Raw genomic sequence first — 16575 nt, 5'->3', positions numbered from 1 at the left:
AGCATCTCATTGATCTTTAGTTGTTCTTGTAGAACTTATTTTCTGAAAATCTACTGTCTGTACTTCTTTTTGAAAACATATTAGTCCTTTAAGTTCTTTATTCCTTCCTTTCTGTGCTTAGAAAGTTTGCTTCCCTGTTTTCTTCCACTTTAACCACAAAGAAGTTTACATTTTAAAAGGGCTTCGGAAAACTTACTACATAAGAATCAAATTGAAGGGCTGGAGAGATGGCTCAGAGGTTAAGAGCACTGCCTGCTCTTCCAAGGGTCCTGAGTTCAATTCCCAGCTACTGCATGATGGTTCACAACCATCTATAATGAGATCTTGTGCGCTCTTCCGGCTTGCAGGTGTACATTCAGACAAAACATTGTATACAAAATAAGTAAATAAAATCTTATTTTTTTAAAAAGAAAACTTTATATAAACACTTAATATAGTAACAAAAATAATCAAATTGAAATTTTAATATTTAATTCTTAAGCATTTTTTAATAGGAAATTTAAAAATAAACCTTAGTTGAGAAACAAAATGTTTTGCAGCCACTTTTAGAAAATTCCAAATTACACTTCTGTGTGTTCTGCTGTTGTTGAGACAATAACACTAAATTCTACTAAGGAAAGCAGTAACTTTTTCATGTTAAGCATTTGTTATAATTATTATCACAAGAGAATTTTGCAAAGAACCACCCAACATATATTTCGATTCTTAATCAGGCAATACATAACTCATTTAATTTATAAATTATCTCTTTATTCTATTTATTAAATGTTATAATTTTTAAATTATTTATAAATTGTTTAATTTGTAAAGTTACTCTCTGAAATGGCTAAAACTGAAGTAAAAGAAAAAAGTCAACCTCATGTGATTTCAGTGTGTTTTAGATGTTAATTATGAACAGACAGAGCCTCTTCTTTCAGTGGAAAGGTCAAACACAGACTTTTTCCAAGTTTCTCCCTTACTGACTTTTTAAAAATGAAACTTAAATAGTTCAATAAATCATTTTATATAAAAGCACAGTCCAAATTAAGAGGACAATTTTCTAGATCTAATACTTGAAAGGGAACTAATATGGTGGCACGGTTAGGAAACGAGCTCCTAAATAAACTTCAGATCGGGCTCTAGACCTCATGATGGAACCAGAGTCCTGACTCCTAAAGGTTGTCCTCAGGCCTCCACACACGTGATGTGGTAGGCACACATCTGTGATCACACACCAATCATGCATACACATACGATATTAAAGACAATAAGTAAATGAATCATAGTTGAAACAGTTGGACAAGCCATGTTTTTGTTCTTGTAATTACACTGGAAATTTCAGAGTAAAGAAGACATTTGACTTATAACTATCATTTTCATTATAAATGTCACTATGGTCCACTCATACATCAGAGGAGCAAATCTCACAGGGGTGGGATGACAATCTTGATAGATTAAGGACAAGAAAACACTAGGCAGAAGATGTGTGTGTGTGTGTGTGTGTGTGTGTGTGTGTGTGTGTGTGTATTTGTTTTCATTCTCAGGATTTTAATACTGATGGTGCAGGCAAGTAAGAATACAGGCAATTATATCTGTTAAATACCTAAATATCTCTGCTTAACAGGAAGATAGAATAACTGATGTCCAGCTTCAGAAATACTTAGGGCAAGCCTTCTCCTTGTTGGCAAATCTTGAATTTTCCTGGTACCCTTGTGACGTCCACATTTCAGGGTCTTCACTGGGCATTGATTTAATTTCCTGGTGTCTCATTATTTGGATTTTCCCTAGACTCCTATTCCTCCAATTGACACCTCTTAATCAAACCACTTCTCCTTAAGGATGGTAACAGTAATTAGCTCGCAAGTTTGGGTTTCTTTTCTTTCTTTTTTAATAATTTGTGTCTTTCTTGCCACTTTGTCAGCTCCATTAGAATTAGTTCATTTCCTCTAACTCTGCAACAGTATTTAATATGGTGATTTATAAACACATGGCTGGAGGCTGGAAGAGGTTCAGTTTTGTCACTATAAAGCTGGAACCTTAGAAATCAGCAAGACCATCCAGCGAATAGCAATTAATAAAGAAAATAGGGCTAACGTCTTTACTCTTTCTTAAGAAGTAGATGGAGGGAAAAGAACCTGTTTAACATCTAAATACTTATTCTCAGTAGCAGTTTAGGGGGTATATAAAATGATAGCAGAAAAATTATTACAGTGCCTAATATCTATCTCAAAAAATAAATATGATAACTCAACATATAAACTTTATGATGTAAAAATTGGGCTGACAGTAAAGTGCTTAAGTGAAAGCATGAGGACCCAAGTTTCATCCCAAGAAACCACACTTAAGATAAAAATTAATTTTAAAAAATTAATAGATACAATCTTGGGGTAGAGAGGTAGAGATAGGCGGACCCCTGGGAGTTGATGGAGAAGGCACACAGCCGAGCTTTCTTCGTGAGCTCTGGCCCAGTGAGAATTCCTGTTTCCAATTTAAACAAAACAAAACATAGGTGCATCACCCGCAGGAAAGATATGAATATGTCCTCTCCTTCTGTATACATATACACACACATAAAAGACTCACAGGCATGTGCACAGACACATATACCCATTCAAGACATAAACATTTATCAAGACAGAAAAACAAAACAAAAACAAAAACAGAAAAGCATTAAATGCGTTCTTTATTAAGTAATAAAGAATTTTTATTTCATGATGAATTTCAAAGAACTTACTCTTTGAGTAAATACAAAATAATAAATATAAACTAATTTATTTCAAGAATTTCAATATGAGTCAACCAAATACAGTTTTATTATATATTATATATTAACTCATCTCGTATAATCCTCCAAACGTAGACACGCCACGCATCTGCTTCTGTCCCTGTAACAGTTTGAGGACCTGAAGTCATAAAGCTATTGTGGAAATTTCCACAATTCCGCTGCCAACTAATCCCAGTGACACATCACAGCATTACCTGTGCCAGCTGCAGAGCCATTACCTCCTATGTCGATATGGAAAACCCTCATAAGACCAAACTAAGAGGATAACATTTAAAGATGATGTCACTTCCAGCCCACCAAATTTTACTCTGTTTCTTCTACAGTAGGCATGGGGATTTGTACAGTGGGCACTAAAATTACAAGGTGCCTGGTGGTGATCTACCCACAGAAGGCCGAGATTATAAATAAAGATAAAACCATGGGGCTCCCATGACTACACAGTAATCAAGAACACCAGAGGAGATCTTATATCTTACTGTCATCATGGTAAGGAAAAAAACCTAAGCAGTATGGAGAAAGAGAGCGGCAAAGGATATCAAAAAGAAAACAGGCTCCAGCCAGGTGCCCTACATGGATTTCTTTATAACATCTATTTCATATTTCCTAAAATAGATGTTATATTTGTGAAGGAGTATGTAATGTAGTGAAATACTAAAATATAACCAACTTTCTCTAGTTTCCTAGTATTGTGTAGAAAAGATAGCAGAGAAATTACAGCAATCAGTTGTATTTTATATACTTCAACCCAAAATATGCTGTAGAGATGAACTATAATTTACAATATAAAAGTTAGGAATGCAAAAAACACTTTATTTTTTTTTTACAAGAATTCTCTTTTAGTTGCTGTTTATATAATGAGTTCATCAGCTATGTATTTAATTAACATTGTATGTATTTTTAAATTTATCAAATATAGTAATTGTATAAATAAACACAATATATCTTTTTCTAAGTGGGTTGGTTAGTTTTTTGTCAACTTAAAAGAAGATAGAGTCACTTACGAAAACAAACAAAACAAAACAAAAATATTCAGCTAAGAAATGCCTGTATCAGACTGATCTATAGGCAAGCTTGTGCGGCACTTTGTGGCAGGGAAATCTGGGTGATTTCCATAATGGTTGAATGACATCAGTTCCTAATCTGTCAAGTGGACAGATGCAGCCCCATAGTGTATATGGCTTTTGAGGCATTAAATGAGATTCTACATGGGAATTTCTCAGAACAAACTAATTCCAAAAATATTTATGTAATTACTGTATCACTTACTATGGCTGACATCATCCCTGGAATGGTGGTCATTGAGTGTATAAGAAAGCAGGCTCAGCAAGCTATGGAAAATGCGCCACCCAGCAGCGTTGCTCTGTGGACCCTGCTTCAGTTCCTGGCTTGACTTCCTCTTATAGACTGACCTGGGATGTGTAAGATAACCAAACCCTGCCATGCTCAGGTTGCCTCCGGTCATGGTGTTTTTCCACAGCCATCAAACAGCAAACTAGAATGCTGGGGAATTCACATATAGCATCTCCCACTTTCTAACAACACAGTAAGATTATCCCTTTTTGAAAAAGGATGAAACTGTGTCTAACAAAAGAGTCTTGACCATATATCCATCCATGTCCTAGCTCGAGATTCCAGGCCTGTCCACGGCAGCATATATGGGGTCAATCAACAGTATCTGGCGCATGAATGAGTGAGGAAGTCTAGACTGGACTTTGGTCAGTTTGGTGTTTCTGTTTAATCATCTTTATTCCCGTTGCTCCCCTTACGGTGATCCATTGTCCTTTGTGATTTTGCGTACTTTAAAGGCTTTATGGGGTCAAGCTTTGCTAAGGAGTAGAGTTAAGCACTGTGTATGTATATTCCTTTGGATATATCATTGTATGGTATTTAGGAAACTAGAAAAGCAAGATAGGCTTTGGATTAGGAGGCAAGAAGAGCAGTGGATTTGACAGTGAATGGAGGATTTGAGTATGAGATTTGACAGCTGTCTAAAAGACATGTTCATGCATGTAGTCCAACCAATCCTGGACTCCGTTCTTCTAGTGTCCTTGTTTTGTTTGCTTGTTTGTTTTTGGTTGAGTTGTTTTTTGTTTTTGGTTTTGGTTTTGGTTTTGGTTTTTTTTTTTGAGACTAGCTTGGCCTCGAACTCAGAAACCCATCTGCCTCTGCCATGCCTGTGCTGGGATTTAAGCTGCGTGCCAGCAGCGCCCAGCTCTGTTCTGATTTTTAACTGACGATGACTGCTACAGGCTGGTTATGAAGATTCACTTCTTCTGTCATAACATGAGTAGCACGTGACTGCTCAGCAAGTCATAACCATGGATGTGTATTGCTAAAGTAGAAACACTGTAATTTTCTTGAAAAGTGAACTGTACAGTCATTTTCTTAGTGACTATAGCAGGCGCCTTTGGATCTTTTTGCCCTCCTTAACTCCTACCTTCCAATCACCTGACATAACACATCTATTATTGTTTAGCAAAATGATGCCACTTACCTCTGATATCCATCAATTAAACTAGGCCCGGTTGTCTAATGTTGCCTTTTCTTCCGTCTTCTGAAGACAAAGCATGACAGATTGTCACAATATTCTTCATGCACCTGTACTTTTGGGTTTGGGGTGTTGGGCTTTGGGTTTTTTGGTGGTGGTGGCAGTGACTTTTTTTTCCTACCCAATCTCCATTGAATCCGTTTAAACAAATTATGGGGATCTTACTCTCTCTATTGTCTCCTTTGTCATTTCTCATTCTTCTCAACTCCTCTCATCTTCTTGTGCCACTCTAATCCCCCCTTCCCACCAGACAGCCATCACTACATGGCTAGATTTTTGGACATGCTACAGCCCTTTTGGAAAGAGTTGTGGGAAACATTAACCCGACAGTGTCTTTGGCCTTCCTGACCTCCTTTCTACTTGAGCACAGGGCCCTGGCCTGCTGACTCTCTGATGTCTATTACACTGGGCACTTTCCTTGTTAACTGTCCAATTAAAGACAGATTCCTGGCCTCATTGTCACCCAGGGACAGATCCAGGCATTCTCCACATCATGAGCTGATGTCCAGATTGTTCTCCTGGGCATCTTTGCCTTGTTACCTGGCCCACGTCTGCTTTTGGCCAGTGACTATGGCACATTTATCACATTACTTCTGCAAGCACAGTTTTCGTTGACTTGGGCAGCAAAGAGCATAAAGCCAAAGCAAGCAGTTATTAAAGAGAAGGCGAGTACAGTTGGTATTAACGAGACACAGCATACCTAAAATGAGAGAGTAACTGGTGGCTTAGAAAGATGTTCAACCTGACTTCAAAAGAGAAACCTCTCCATATTTTTTATTGGCCTGGTTAATAAGCACAATTAACACTCTGTGCAGCCACTCCTCCTCTGGTCCGCTAATCTAACATGACCACGATGTCAGCATCAACCTTCTCTTCAGTAGAACTGCACCTCTCTCTTTCCTAATAGAGACATGGTATCCATCCCCCCCTCCCCCCCCAACCCCTCAAAGACTTACTTTCCTCACTTCCCTCTGCCCACTCATCTTATTACCACTAGATGTCAGCAAAATCAGTGAACCTGAATATTTCCACCTGTTCTCCACCCTTTTTCAATCATCTGAACCTTTAAAATAACGTCCTGGGATGCACATGGCTGCCTGTGGAATGCTGGCCTTCTTATGTCCCAATCTGGGTGTTGCAGGTAACACTGTTCTCTTGGTGAAGTCACCCAATATCATTATTTTTGCCCTTTCCTCTTTGTTTACTCTTCTAAGAGTAACAGTTGAACAACAACAAAACCTAAATTAAAAAAAAAAAAAACCTAAATAATCACCTCTATGCAAAGATTATGCATTGAGCCTTTACTACTTTGCTCATACTCTTTTTTTTTTAATTCTTTTTTTTTTATTAATTTATTCTTGTTACATCTCAATGTTTATCCCATCCCTTGTATCCTCCCATTCCTCCCCCCCCCCATTTTCCCATTATTCCCCTCCCCTATGACTGTTCCTGAGGGGGATTACGTCCCCCTATATATTCTCATAGGGTATCAAGTCTCTTCTTGGCTACTTGCTGTCCTTCCTCTGAGTGCCACCAGGTCTCCCCCTCCAGGGGACATGGTCAAATGTGAGGCACCAGACTACGTGAGAAAGTCGTATCACACTCTCCACTCAACTGTGGAGAATATTCTGACCATTGGCTAGATCTGGGAAGGGGTTTAAAGTTTACCTCCTGTATTGTCCTTGGCTGGTGCCTTAGTTTGAGCGGGACCCCTGGGCCCAAATCTGCCTATCATATTGTTCTACTTGTAGATTTCTAGGACCCTCTGGATCCTTTTATTTTGCTGTTCTCCCATGCGTCTCTCATTTAGAATCCCAATAGGATGCCTTCCCCTCTGTCCCAGTTTCCAAGCTATCCCACTCCTTGGAATATACCCAGAAGATGCTCCAGCACAGAACAAGAAAATTTGCTCAACCATGTTCATAGCAGCCTTATTCATAATAGCCAGAACATGGAAACAGCCTAAGTGTCCCTCAGTAGAAGAGTGGATAAAGAAACTGTGGTACATATACACTATGGAATACTACTCAGCTATTAAAAACAAGGAATTCCCGAAATTTGTGGATAAATGGATTGAGCTAGAAATGATCATAATGAGTGAGTTAACCCAGAAGCAGAAAGAATCAAATGGTATAGACTCACTTATATCTGCATACTAGCCCAAGGGGCATGTCCCACAAATGCTCATACTCTTAATTACAGGCTAAACTGTCTTTACATTCTCCTCCCTCCTCTAGTAGATGAGAAATGTTTCCAAATGAAATATTTCTTTTTGAACACCCCTCCTCTCGAAGTGTTGGTGTTTCTCTTATTTTTAAATATATTTTAGTAATTTATTCATATTCATATCACATCTCAATTGTTATCCCATCCCTTGTATCCTCCTATTCCTCCCTCCTTTATTGCAAACGGCACAATGTAGTTTCCTTGGGTAAACAAACACACAGGAAAGTCCAACTTATGTTTTCGGGTTTTTTTCTTTCTATTGCCAGACTATTGAACTGTGTGCAATACAGCACTAAATGTGAGATACAGTGCATAGTTTAAACCATTTTGGATCATTAGTAACCGAGTCTGGTCGACTTTGATATGTTCTAGAGGAAATCTCAAAGATCAAAAACCAATGACATCCCATTGCCTATGTTCAAGACATGATATCCGTAGATCCATCACCATTGATTATATGCTATGCCCTCGTCTGTGGCCATTTACCATAGCCATATCTACAATACTAGCGTAGAAGACAAAGCATTAGTGACAAGGGCCTAGAATTTAGTTCATTTAGTCATTTCATTAAACATAAATTTATTTAATTGCATTGGACATATACTTATTTAAATACTCTTCATCTAGGAGATAAGGTGAGCCAAGGGGATATATATGGCATAATAGGATTCCTGGTGGAGGAAATGAAATAGGAAAGATTTTGGAGCAGCAAACTGTATTCCAACAGTGTGTTAAGTTAATAGTAAGGAAAGAAAGGGTAATAATGATAATAACAAAATGTGTAGGGCAATTTATGGATTCCTCAATCAGCTACAAAATGACACAATTGAACTTCCATTTCATCAATACTGCTCTGGCTGCTGTTTGAAGAAACCTCTTGATAGTCTTAGCAGAAACATGGGTACCACTTAAGAGGTTAGTGCACTAATTCTGAATGAGATCGTGCTTTAATACAGTGTGGTATCAGTAAGATTAGATGATTCTGAATATATTTCAAAAATCATATGCTATCTTCTACAAATTACTGTTGTAATGGAAATGTGGTGATTTAGCTAAGTAAATAAAAATTTTAATTTCATTCTGAACATCTCTGAGGCTATATTGTTTTCCCCCAAAAGAACTGTATCATTGTAACACCTAGTACATATTGTTTTTGGTCTTTAGTTTAGTTGAATTGATCTTCAGAGTGAATTTTTCATGGTATCTTAGCAGGAAATGCCAGATCTAATCAATTTAGGGAGTCTGTATGTGAAAGTTATGCAAAGCAGCATTTGATCCTAAAACTCACAGCCAGCTTTCATTCTACTGATTTCTACTTCACAGGAGGAGTTTTTTAAATCCAGGAATTAATGAAGAATTGATCTTCGTAAGCTTGTCATAATAAAACCTTAGTCAAAATCTACCAAGTAATTTAAATGGTTCAGCATGTGAGAGAAATGTTCAAAGAGGAAATTGTACAATTCCTACACTAAAAGCACTGAAACTTGGGCACTTGGTGGCTTTTTTTTTCATCTTTTGTTAGTAGTATTGTGACTTACCCTCTGTCTCCAGATCTGTGGTATTGTGACTTACACTCTGTCTCCAGATCACTAGAAAATGTTTCTGTTCTTCAGTCCTCTTCTGTTCTCCCACCCCCCTCCCCGCCCACCCCGAACACAATGGCTTCTTCTTTGTAATGTCTTCATTTGCTTTTTAACTTCCTTTTGTATCCTCGTCCTTTGATTTGAGACAATGATGTAAAATGAGAATAATTATCCTTGGTAAGACAACTTACAGCCCTAGTACGATAGAAAAAAAAGTGGTAGCAAGAATAAAAAAATACACACATAAGAATAACATGCATTTTCTGTAAGGAGAGATAAGGAGAGAGAGAGTGAGAAAGAGAGAGAGAGAGAGAGAGAGAGAGAGAGAGAATGTGTGTGTGTGTAAGAAAGAGATTGAATTACAATTCTATTCAATTATCAAATACAAAGCATGTGCTTTCTATTTTATGTAGATAAGATAATTTATTAGACTCTATTCTTGCCTTTGCCCTCATTGAAAATAAACATAGTTTTATTGACTATGCCACTCATACACACTTACCTTTCCATCAGCAGCTGTATGCGAGAGTGGGCCAATATGTCCCACAATAGACAAATTATTTCCAGGTGTAGGTTATTTTCAGCCTAGCTCAAGCTAACTGCAAGGTAATCCCATGTATATTTGGAGTAAATAGTTTGATGGAAAATACTTTGTTTTACCATAACACAGTGATTCTCAAAGTGTGGACACACCCTAGCAACATAAGCATCAATTATCAATTACCAACTCAGATCTCAAGCTCTGTCTCAGACTCACACATGTGAAGCTGCCAGGGATGGGCGTGGTGATTGTTCTGATATGCACCAGAGAGCAGGTGGAAATGTAAGAAAGATGGTGCATAATTAAGAGTGACTAGCCTTCTGTGCAATCTTTCTGAGAAAACAGTGGTGAAGAATTGTGTTGTGTGAGGCTACCATTAACATTACAAACAAGTAAATTCTGAAACTCAGAACAATGGTGGTGTTTAAAGAGAATTTTAAAATACAGAGCAGATACTTTCTGTTATCTTTTGGAGGCAACTTTGAGATACCGTACATATTCCCAGTATGAGCTAAATTTTGTTGGAATGACTCAAAAATAAAAGAGAATACTAATGTAAAAAAAACTTTTCAATCTTTACAGAATTTACCATTGTAGATAGACCCACTGAAATGACTACCCTCCTTATTTTCTTCATCTTCAGCAGGCTGGTTCTGTCTTACAGTACTTTCTGTTAGAGCTCCTGTAGCCACCTTGGTGGAGTCAAGAGAAGTCCTTCATGGAAGAGCACCTATGTCTCTCCCACTGCTACCTCTCACTTCTGTGGTAGTAATCCAGAGCAGTATTTTTCTAATGTTTCCCTTCCCAGTTGTGCTGAACATTAGAGGGTTGGGATACTCTCCCCTTGTAGATGAAGTGACCATACGGGGACAATCCTGTTGTTCACTCTTGTCCCAGCATAACTAATATCAGTCCCTTATACTCTTTAAAATGCTTTGGTTTTTATGATAAAGTAGATTGTAGTAAACAACTCGTGGCAACACCCAGCCTACCCCAAAGAAGATGGTGAGCATCAAAGAAACTCCTTACGGAGATGGCTTCAAATGTGGCAAACAAGCCACTAGGCAAAATGTCTTGGTTTCTACCACAGACATCTTGGATGCAGGCAGAGTTGATGGCCAAACTCTGCCAAGACAGAGTAAACAAGTCCTCAATAGTTCCTGCCTCACAAATATGTCTGTCAGATATACTGGGCCAGAAGGCTGAAGTTGATGTTCCACTGTTATAGAGAGTTTTAGGTGGCTGCTCAGGCAGCAAACTGTCATCTTCTTATTTTGGAAGCTGCTAACCTGCACTCCCTGTCTACTCAGGTAATTAATTTTATTCCTTCTCAAGCCTCTGATGGGGTTGAAGACCAGATAGTTAAGTCTTACAATTAAGCTAAGTTGTTTAGGAGTTAAGATGTTTTTAGGTCTAGATAGATATTTTAAGTTGATAATGACAATATATGATAAATATTGATTTAAATTCAGGATTTTAGATGCACCAGGATATGAAAGATGTTTTCTTCAAGGCTGCCAAATACAAATAGCCAAAAGACTATGAATGTAACATTTATATAATTCCTGATTGTTTCGTGGTTCTTCTTGCTGTAGGTAGTTTATTATATATATGTATAATAATATAAATGTAAATGTAAAAAATAAAAACAATAAAAGAAAGAAATTCTACCAACTATTGGAAACTTATCAAAGATGGCTTCAATGAGAAAAACATATTTAGGACATAAGAGTGAAATAAATTTAAGTACAACGAGCAAGCAAGACAGAAGTAGAGATTGTTGTGAGATAGCCTTGGCAGTCAAGAGAGCTTAGAGGTGGGATATTCCAGCGGGGTGGACTGGCGAGTAAGGGGGACTTCGAGCCCTGGCTTGCACGATGAGCAGCTGGAGGATTTGATGCTTAGTTTGGTAGTGTGAGTAAGAGGGGAAGCTGACTGTGCAAGTAGCAATTGGTGGTGAAGGATCCCGAAACCATGCCAGGAAATTTCACTATTATGCTAGAAACGCATGTCATTTGAGATTGTTTGCATAATTATTTGAAATAAGCGTGCTATAACTTTATTTCATTTTTTTGTGGTGGTTCCATGTGTTTAAAATGTTTCCTACCTGACTTTCCGTCAGTTCTGGGAAGTATCCCAAAGAAGCGATCTTTGTGTCATATAACAGGCCCATTTCATTTCAGGTGTTCAAATTAAGTCAAAAATCCCAATTATTCACATTTAATAACTTATCCTTTTATATTATCAGAATACTAATGGTGGACTTTTGGGATCTGTGGCCTGTGGAGGGAGGAGTGGGCAGAATTATAAAATAATAACTAATGTGTTGTGCTACTGTTTTTGAATATTAATATGAACATATTCTAACATAAAAAGTTCAAATGGAATTTTTAAACACAATCATTTATATGGCTAAGATTATGTGTGCATTTTACTTAGTTCTTGGACTTCATAAACAGTTTACAAAGCACAAATTGTAAGACAAAAGTAGTTTGAAGCTGAATATTCTTTTTTTTTTTTTTTTTTTTTTCCAGACAGAGTTTCTCTGTGTAGACTTAGCTGTCCTGGACTCACTTTGTAGACCAGGATGGCCTTGAACTCACAGTGGTCCACCTGTCTCTGCCTCCAGAGTGCTGGAATTAAAGGCATACGCCACCACACCTGGCTAACATAACAATAAAATGCGTATTTGAATTCACACAGTAGTCTGTTATTTTGCTCTTTGTTGACAAAGCTTGAAAGGCTTGTCTACCCATGGTTCATGAGCTGAGCCCTTCTCTTGCTGGGTCCACTGTGTTTATCAAGTCTGAGTGTGATCCTTTCTGTGTCTCTCTCTTTCCTTTCTCTTTTCCACGAGGGTTGATGTATTTCCTTTCATCTCTCTCCATTTTAGAGTACTGAATTGTAAGAAAGTAACCTTCATTATTTACTTAATGATTGTGTTTTCCTAACTATTAATACATGGTGTAGTTCAGAGTTGATTGATTGGAAGAATAAAACTTAGCCATCCTCTGCCTTGCAAATTTATCACATAAATAATTGAAATACTCGTGCATTTATTTAATTAAATATTGTATTATGTGCAGATAACAATTAATACTTTGTCTTAATTTGAAAACAAACTTATATACGCATAACTGACTGAAAGGTATTTAGTTTGGGTCCTTTATAAACATACACATGAGGAGGTAATATCTGCAGAGTACATAAACTTGTCTTGTGCTTTTAAAAGTATGCTCTTTAAATCTCCTCTGCTTTTTCTTTCTATAGAGTTAGTATATTTAGGAAATGTTTGAGTAATATGTTTTCTATGTGTGATTTTTAGAACTGTCTCGTTGTTGTTGTTGTTGTTAAGGAGAAGTTTATTTTCAGGGAAGGGGTGAGAGAGAGAGAGAGAGAGAGAGAGAGAGAGAGAGAGAGAGAGAGAGAGAGAGAGAGAGAGAGAGGAGGTGGGAAAGGGGGGATAGAGACAGCACAAGAGGTGAAGAGACTTAAGAAAGAGGAATAAGCTGGAACTGTCTCCTTAATGCTTTCCAAGCACAGTCTTGCCCTGTAATCTCAAATTGATCAGCCTCCTGCCTCAGCCAGCAACTAGACTTACCATTACACAAACTATGTTTTATTTTTTAATAGTTGACTCTAAAATATTTCAACCAAGCAATGGCCTTTATTCATTATAAAATTCTTAGAAATGGTTCCTCTTTTTAAATTTTAGGCTAGGTATTTTAGGTTAAGGGCAGCAGTTATCATAATAAGCATTCAGCAGTGGGCTCTTTCAACAGCTACCTCAGCGTTTGCACTTTTAAATGTTTTCCTGTTTGTGTTTGCAGTTTTTAACTTTCTAATAGTTTCTATAATTAGTATCAAAATTTTGATCTCCAAGCAACCGGGAAACTCAAGAAACAAAACAAAACAAAACAAACGATAACTAGAACAGAAGCTACAAATGCGCAGATGTGTGGATGGCTTGAATATGACTGTGCTTTGAGTTTAACTATAATCACTGTAGAGAAGCATGCTCAAATTAGCATTGCTGTTGGTAAACTCCCACCTTTCAAATAGCCACTTTTTTGTCTCTGTTTACATATAGATAGACTTAAATTTTGACCTATTTTAACTATTATTTATTATTATTTTTCCAGTAAAGCAAATTTGTAGGCTATCATTACATAATTCTTGAGTTGCAGTGTTCAAGAATTGTGTGACACTAGCTACAACAATCCTATCCTTGCAACACTGATCTGAAGTATTCTCACAAATATGACCTTGTCAATATTTAGCCTCCTCTCATTGCTAAGTATCATTCAGAGTAATTTATTTCCCGGTCTTCCTTTCTATATATTTAAATAATTTCAGCAGAAAAAAAAAGATTATCTCAGAATGGACATACGTGTTTGCCTGTATATATTGGGGAAGGGGATTACATTAAAATTCTAACTTGCATTTAGCACAAAAATATTCCTGCATATACTAACTCTATAGAGAGAAAAAGCAGAGGAGATTTAAAGAACATACTTTAAAAAGCATAAAACATGTTTATATGACTTGCATTTGTTGTATTTCTTTAAATGTTCATTTTACTTCCTGCTTGAATACATTATAGAAGATTCCCTTAAAAAATAATCTTAGAACTGAGAAATTTAAAATTTTCCTGATACCCCGTAATTATGCAAAAGGCATATGAAATATATGACTAAATAAAGAGCTTGGCATTGGCTCACTGCTTCCACCACACTTATTTATTATTGCAAATAGTTCTTACTTTTTTGAGTGAAACTCACTTACTTTACTTTGCAGGTCAGTTTCTTCTGGAAGAATCTCGCCTCACAGAAGCAGCCGAGATGGCAAAAAAAGCAGCTGAGCTGGACAGCACGGAGTTTGATGTCGTCTTCAATGCTGCCCACATGCTCAGGTCAGTTTTTGTCTCTGGATCTTATACAAATGATGCCCTGGCTTGAAGAAAGCAATTCATTACATGACTTTCCCATGCACCATCAGTGCCTGCATTTTAAAGAGAATCTTACTGCCTAACGAGCTAAAAATTAATAAGAATTACCTCATTCATTATAATCTCTGTGTCCAATGTGCAGGGACGATGAGCTTTCCGGGTCCAGCATGTCCCTACCCACCTTTTCCACTTCCCTCCAAAGGTTATTACAAAAGAAGAATTGTAAATGTAATCTTAATAGCTGCCTAATTAAATGTCCCTCAAATACAAACATATCAATGAATCAAATAGGTCCCTGTATTTGTGTTATTATAATAAGCATCACTGAATGTGACATGGGGATATCTCTTAATGTGTGTGATAGTGGAAGCCGTTATCAGATGCAAATATACTTAAGACACAGGAAATCCTCAAAATGGCTCTGTATTCAACACTATTGATATCTTGAGATGCATTGAGGCTTGCATTTCACAAGAGTGGTTTCAAATGCTAATTACAACAGCAGCAGCAAAAACTCGGGTTTTTTTTTCTTTTTTTTAAGTCAGCTATTTTCATTGTAAATATTAAGATAAAATGGGATCAGTGCCTCCAAAACGGCTGTTTTAGATAAAAAGGAGGAAACTCACAGAATCAAACAGATTAAAGAACAGTATGTGTCAGTCAGTGTGTGTGCTCTTTTGTCCATACTCTCACTGACTTGCTCCCCATTACATCCCCACCAGTGTGCTTCACTGAGTGGTGTCCACGAGTAAGGATGTGTACTTTCCTCACCTCAAATCATTATATACGCATATACGATGAGGACTGCCCCTCACCTTTAACTTCTTATTGAAAACCTCATAAATTCACATGGAACCATAAGAATGACCATAAAGAAATATTGTGTAGCGTTTATCCAGTGGCTCCAAGGGTGATGCCTTCCGAAACTACAGTGCCTATTCAGAATCAGAATGTTGACACTGACAAAGTCCTCTAGTCACATTGTGCACCTGTACTTCTGTGTGTGTGTTGTGTGTGTGTGTGTGTGTGTGTGTGTGTGTTTCTGTCAATTTGTCGTGTGTTGGTTTGTGTGCCCATCATCAACATATTCATGTGGTACTTTTGTAACTGACCGATCCCCAAGAAACCAATACGTAAAACAAATATTTTATATAATTTCAGTTACCAATTAAGATGATTATTATGTCATTATTAAAACTGTATCTTAATAACTGAGTAGTATTTCATAGTGTATATGTACCACAGTTTCTTTATCCATTCTTCTACTGAGGGACACTTAGGCTGTTTCCATGTTCTGGCTATTATGAACAAGGCAGCTATGAACATGGTTGAGCGGCAGAGCATTTTCTGGGTATATTCCAAGGAGTGGAATAGCTGGGTCTTGCGGAAGCCCTATTCTCATTTTTCTGAGAAAGCACCAGATAGATTTCCAAAGTGGCTGTACTAGTTTGCATTCCCACCAGCAATGAAGGAGTGTTCCTCTCTCCCCCACATCCTCGCCAACATGTGGAATACTATTCAGCTATTAAAAACAAGGAATTCCCAAAATTTGTGGACAAATGGATTGAACTAGAAATTATCGTAATGAATGAGTTCACCCAGAAGCAAAAAGAGACAAATGGTATATATTCACTTATATCTGGACACTAGCCCAAGGGGTATGTCCCATGAAAGACTTTACTTACTAGGAAAGTGGGTCAGAGGGGAGGACATCCTATTGGGACTTTAGGTGAGAGAAGCATGGGAGAATAGGGAAATAGAAGGATCCAGAGGGTCCTGGAAACCTACAAGAAGAACATTATGATGGGCAGATCTGGGTCCTGGGGTCCTGCTCAAACAATGGCACCAGCCAAGGAAAACATAGGCAGTAAACTTCGAACCCCTACCCAGACCTAGTTGATGGACAAGACATTCTCCACTATTGAGTGGAGAGTGAGGTCTGACTTTCATACAAACTCTGGTGCC

At 37.5% G+C, this 16575-nt stretch overlaps 1 protein-coding gene across 2 annotated transcripts in view; it reads left to right on the top strand.

Moving 5' to 3' along the window:
• Positions 1-16575, top strand: part of Tmtc2 (transmembrane O-mannosyltransferase targeting cadherins 2) — a 383935-nt gene that overhangs the window by 301962 nt on the left and 65398 nt on the right. For both annotated transcript variants that reach the window (XM_051139933.1, XM_051139935.1), the window contains one exon: positions 14460-14574. In XM_051139933.1, the coding sequence (XP_050995890.1) occupies positions 14460-14574 (115 nt within the window). The remainder of the gene's footprint in view (positions 1-14459; positions 14575-16575) is intronic.

The sequence above is a fragment of the Acomys russatus genome, chromosome 31 (assembly GCF_903995435.1).
Source record: "Acomys russatus chromosome 31, mAcoRus1.1, whole genome shotgun sequence".
Taxonomy (NCBI): domain Eukaryota; kingdom Metazoa; phylum Chordata; class Mammalia; order Rodentia; family Muridae; genus Acomys; species Acomys russatus.
This window is presented reverse-complemented; position numbering and strand designations above follow the sequence as displayed.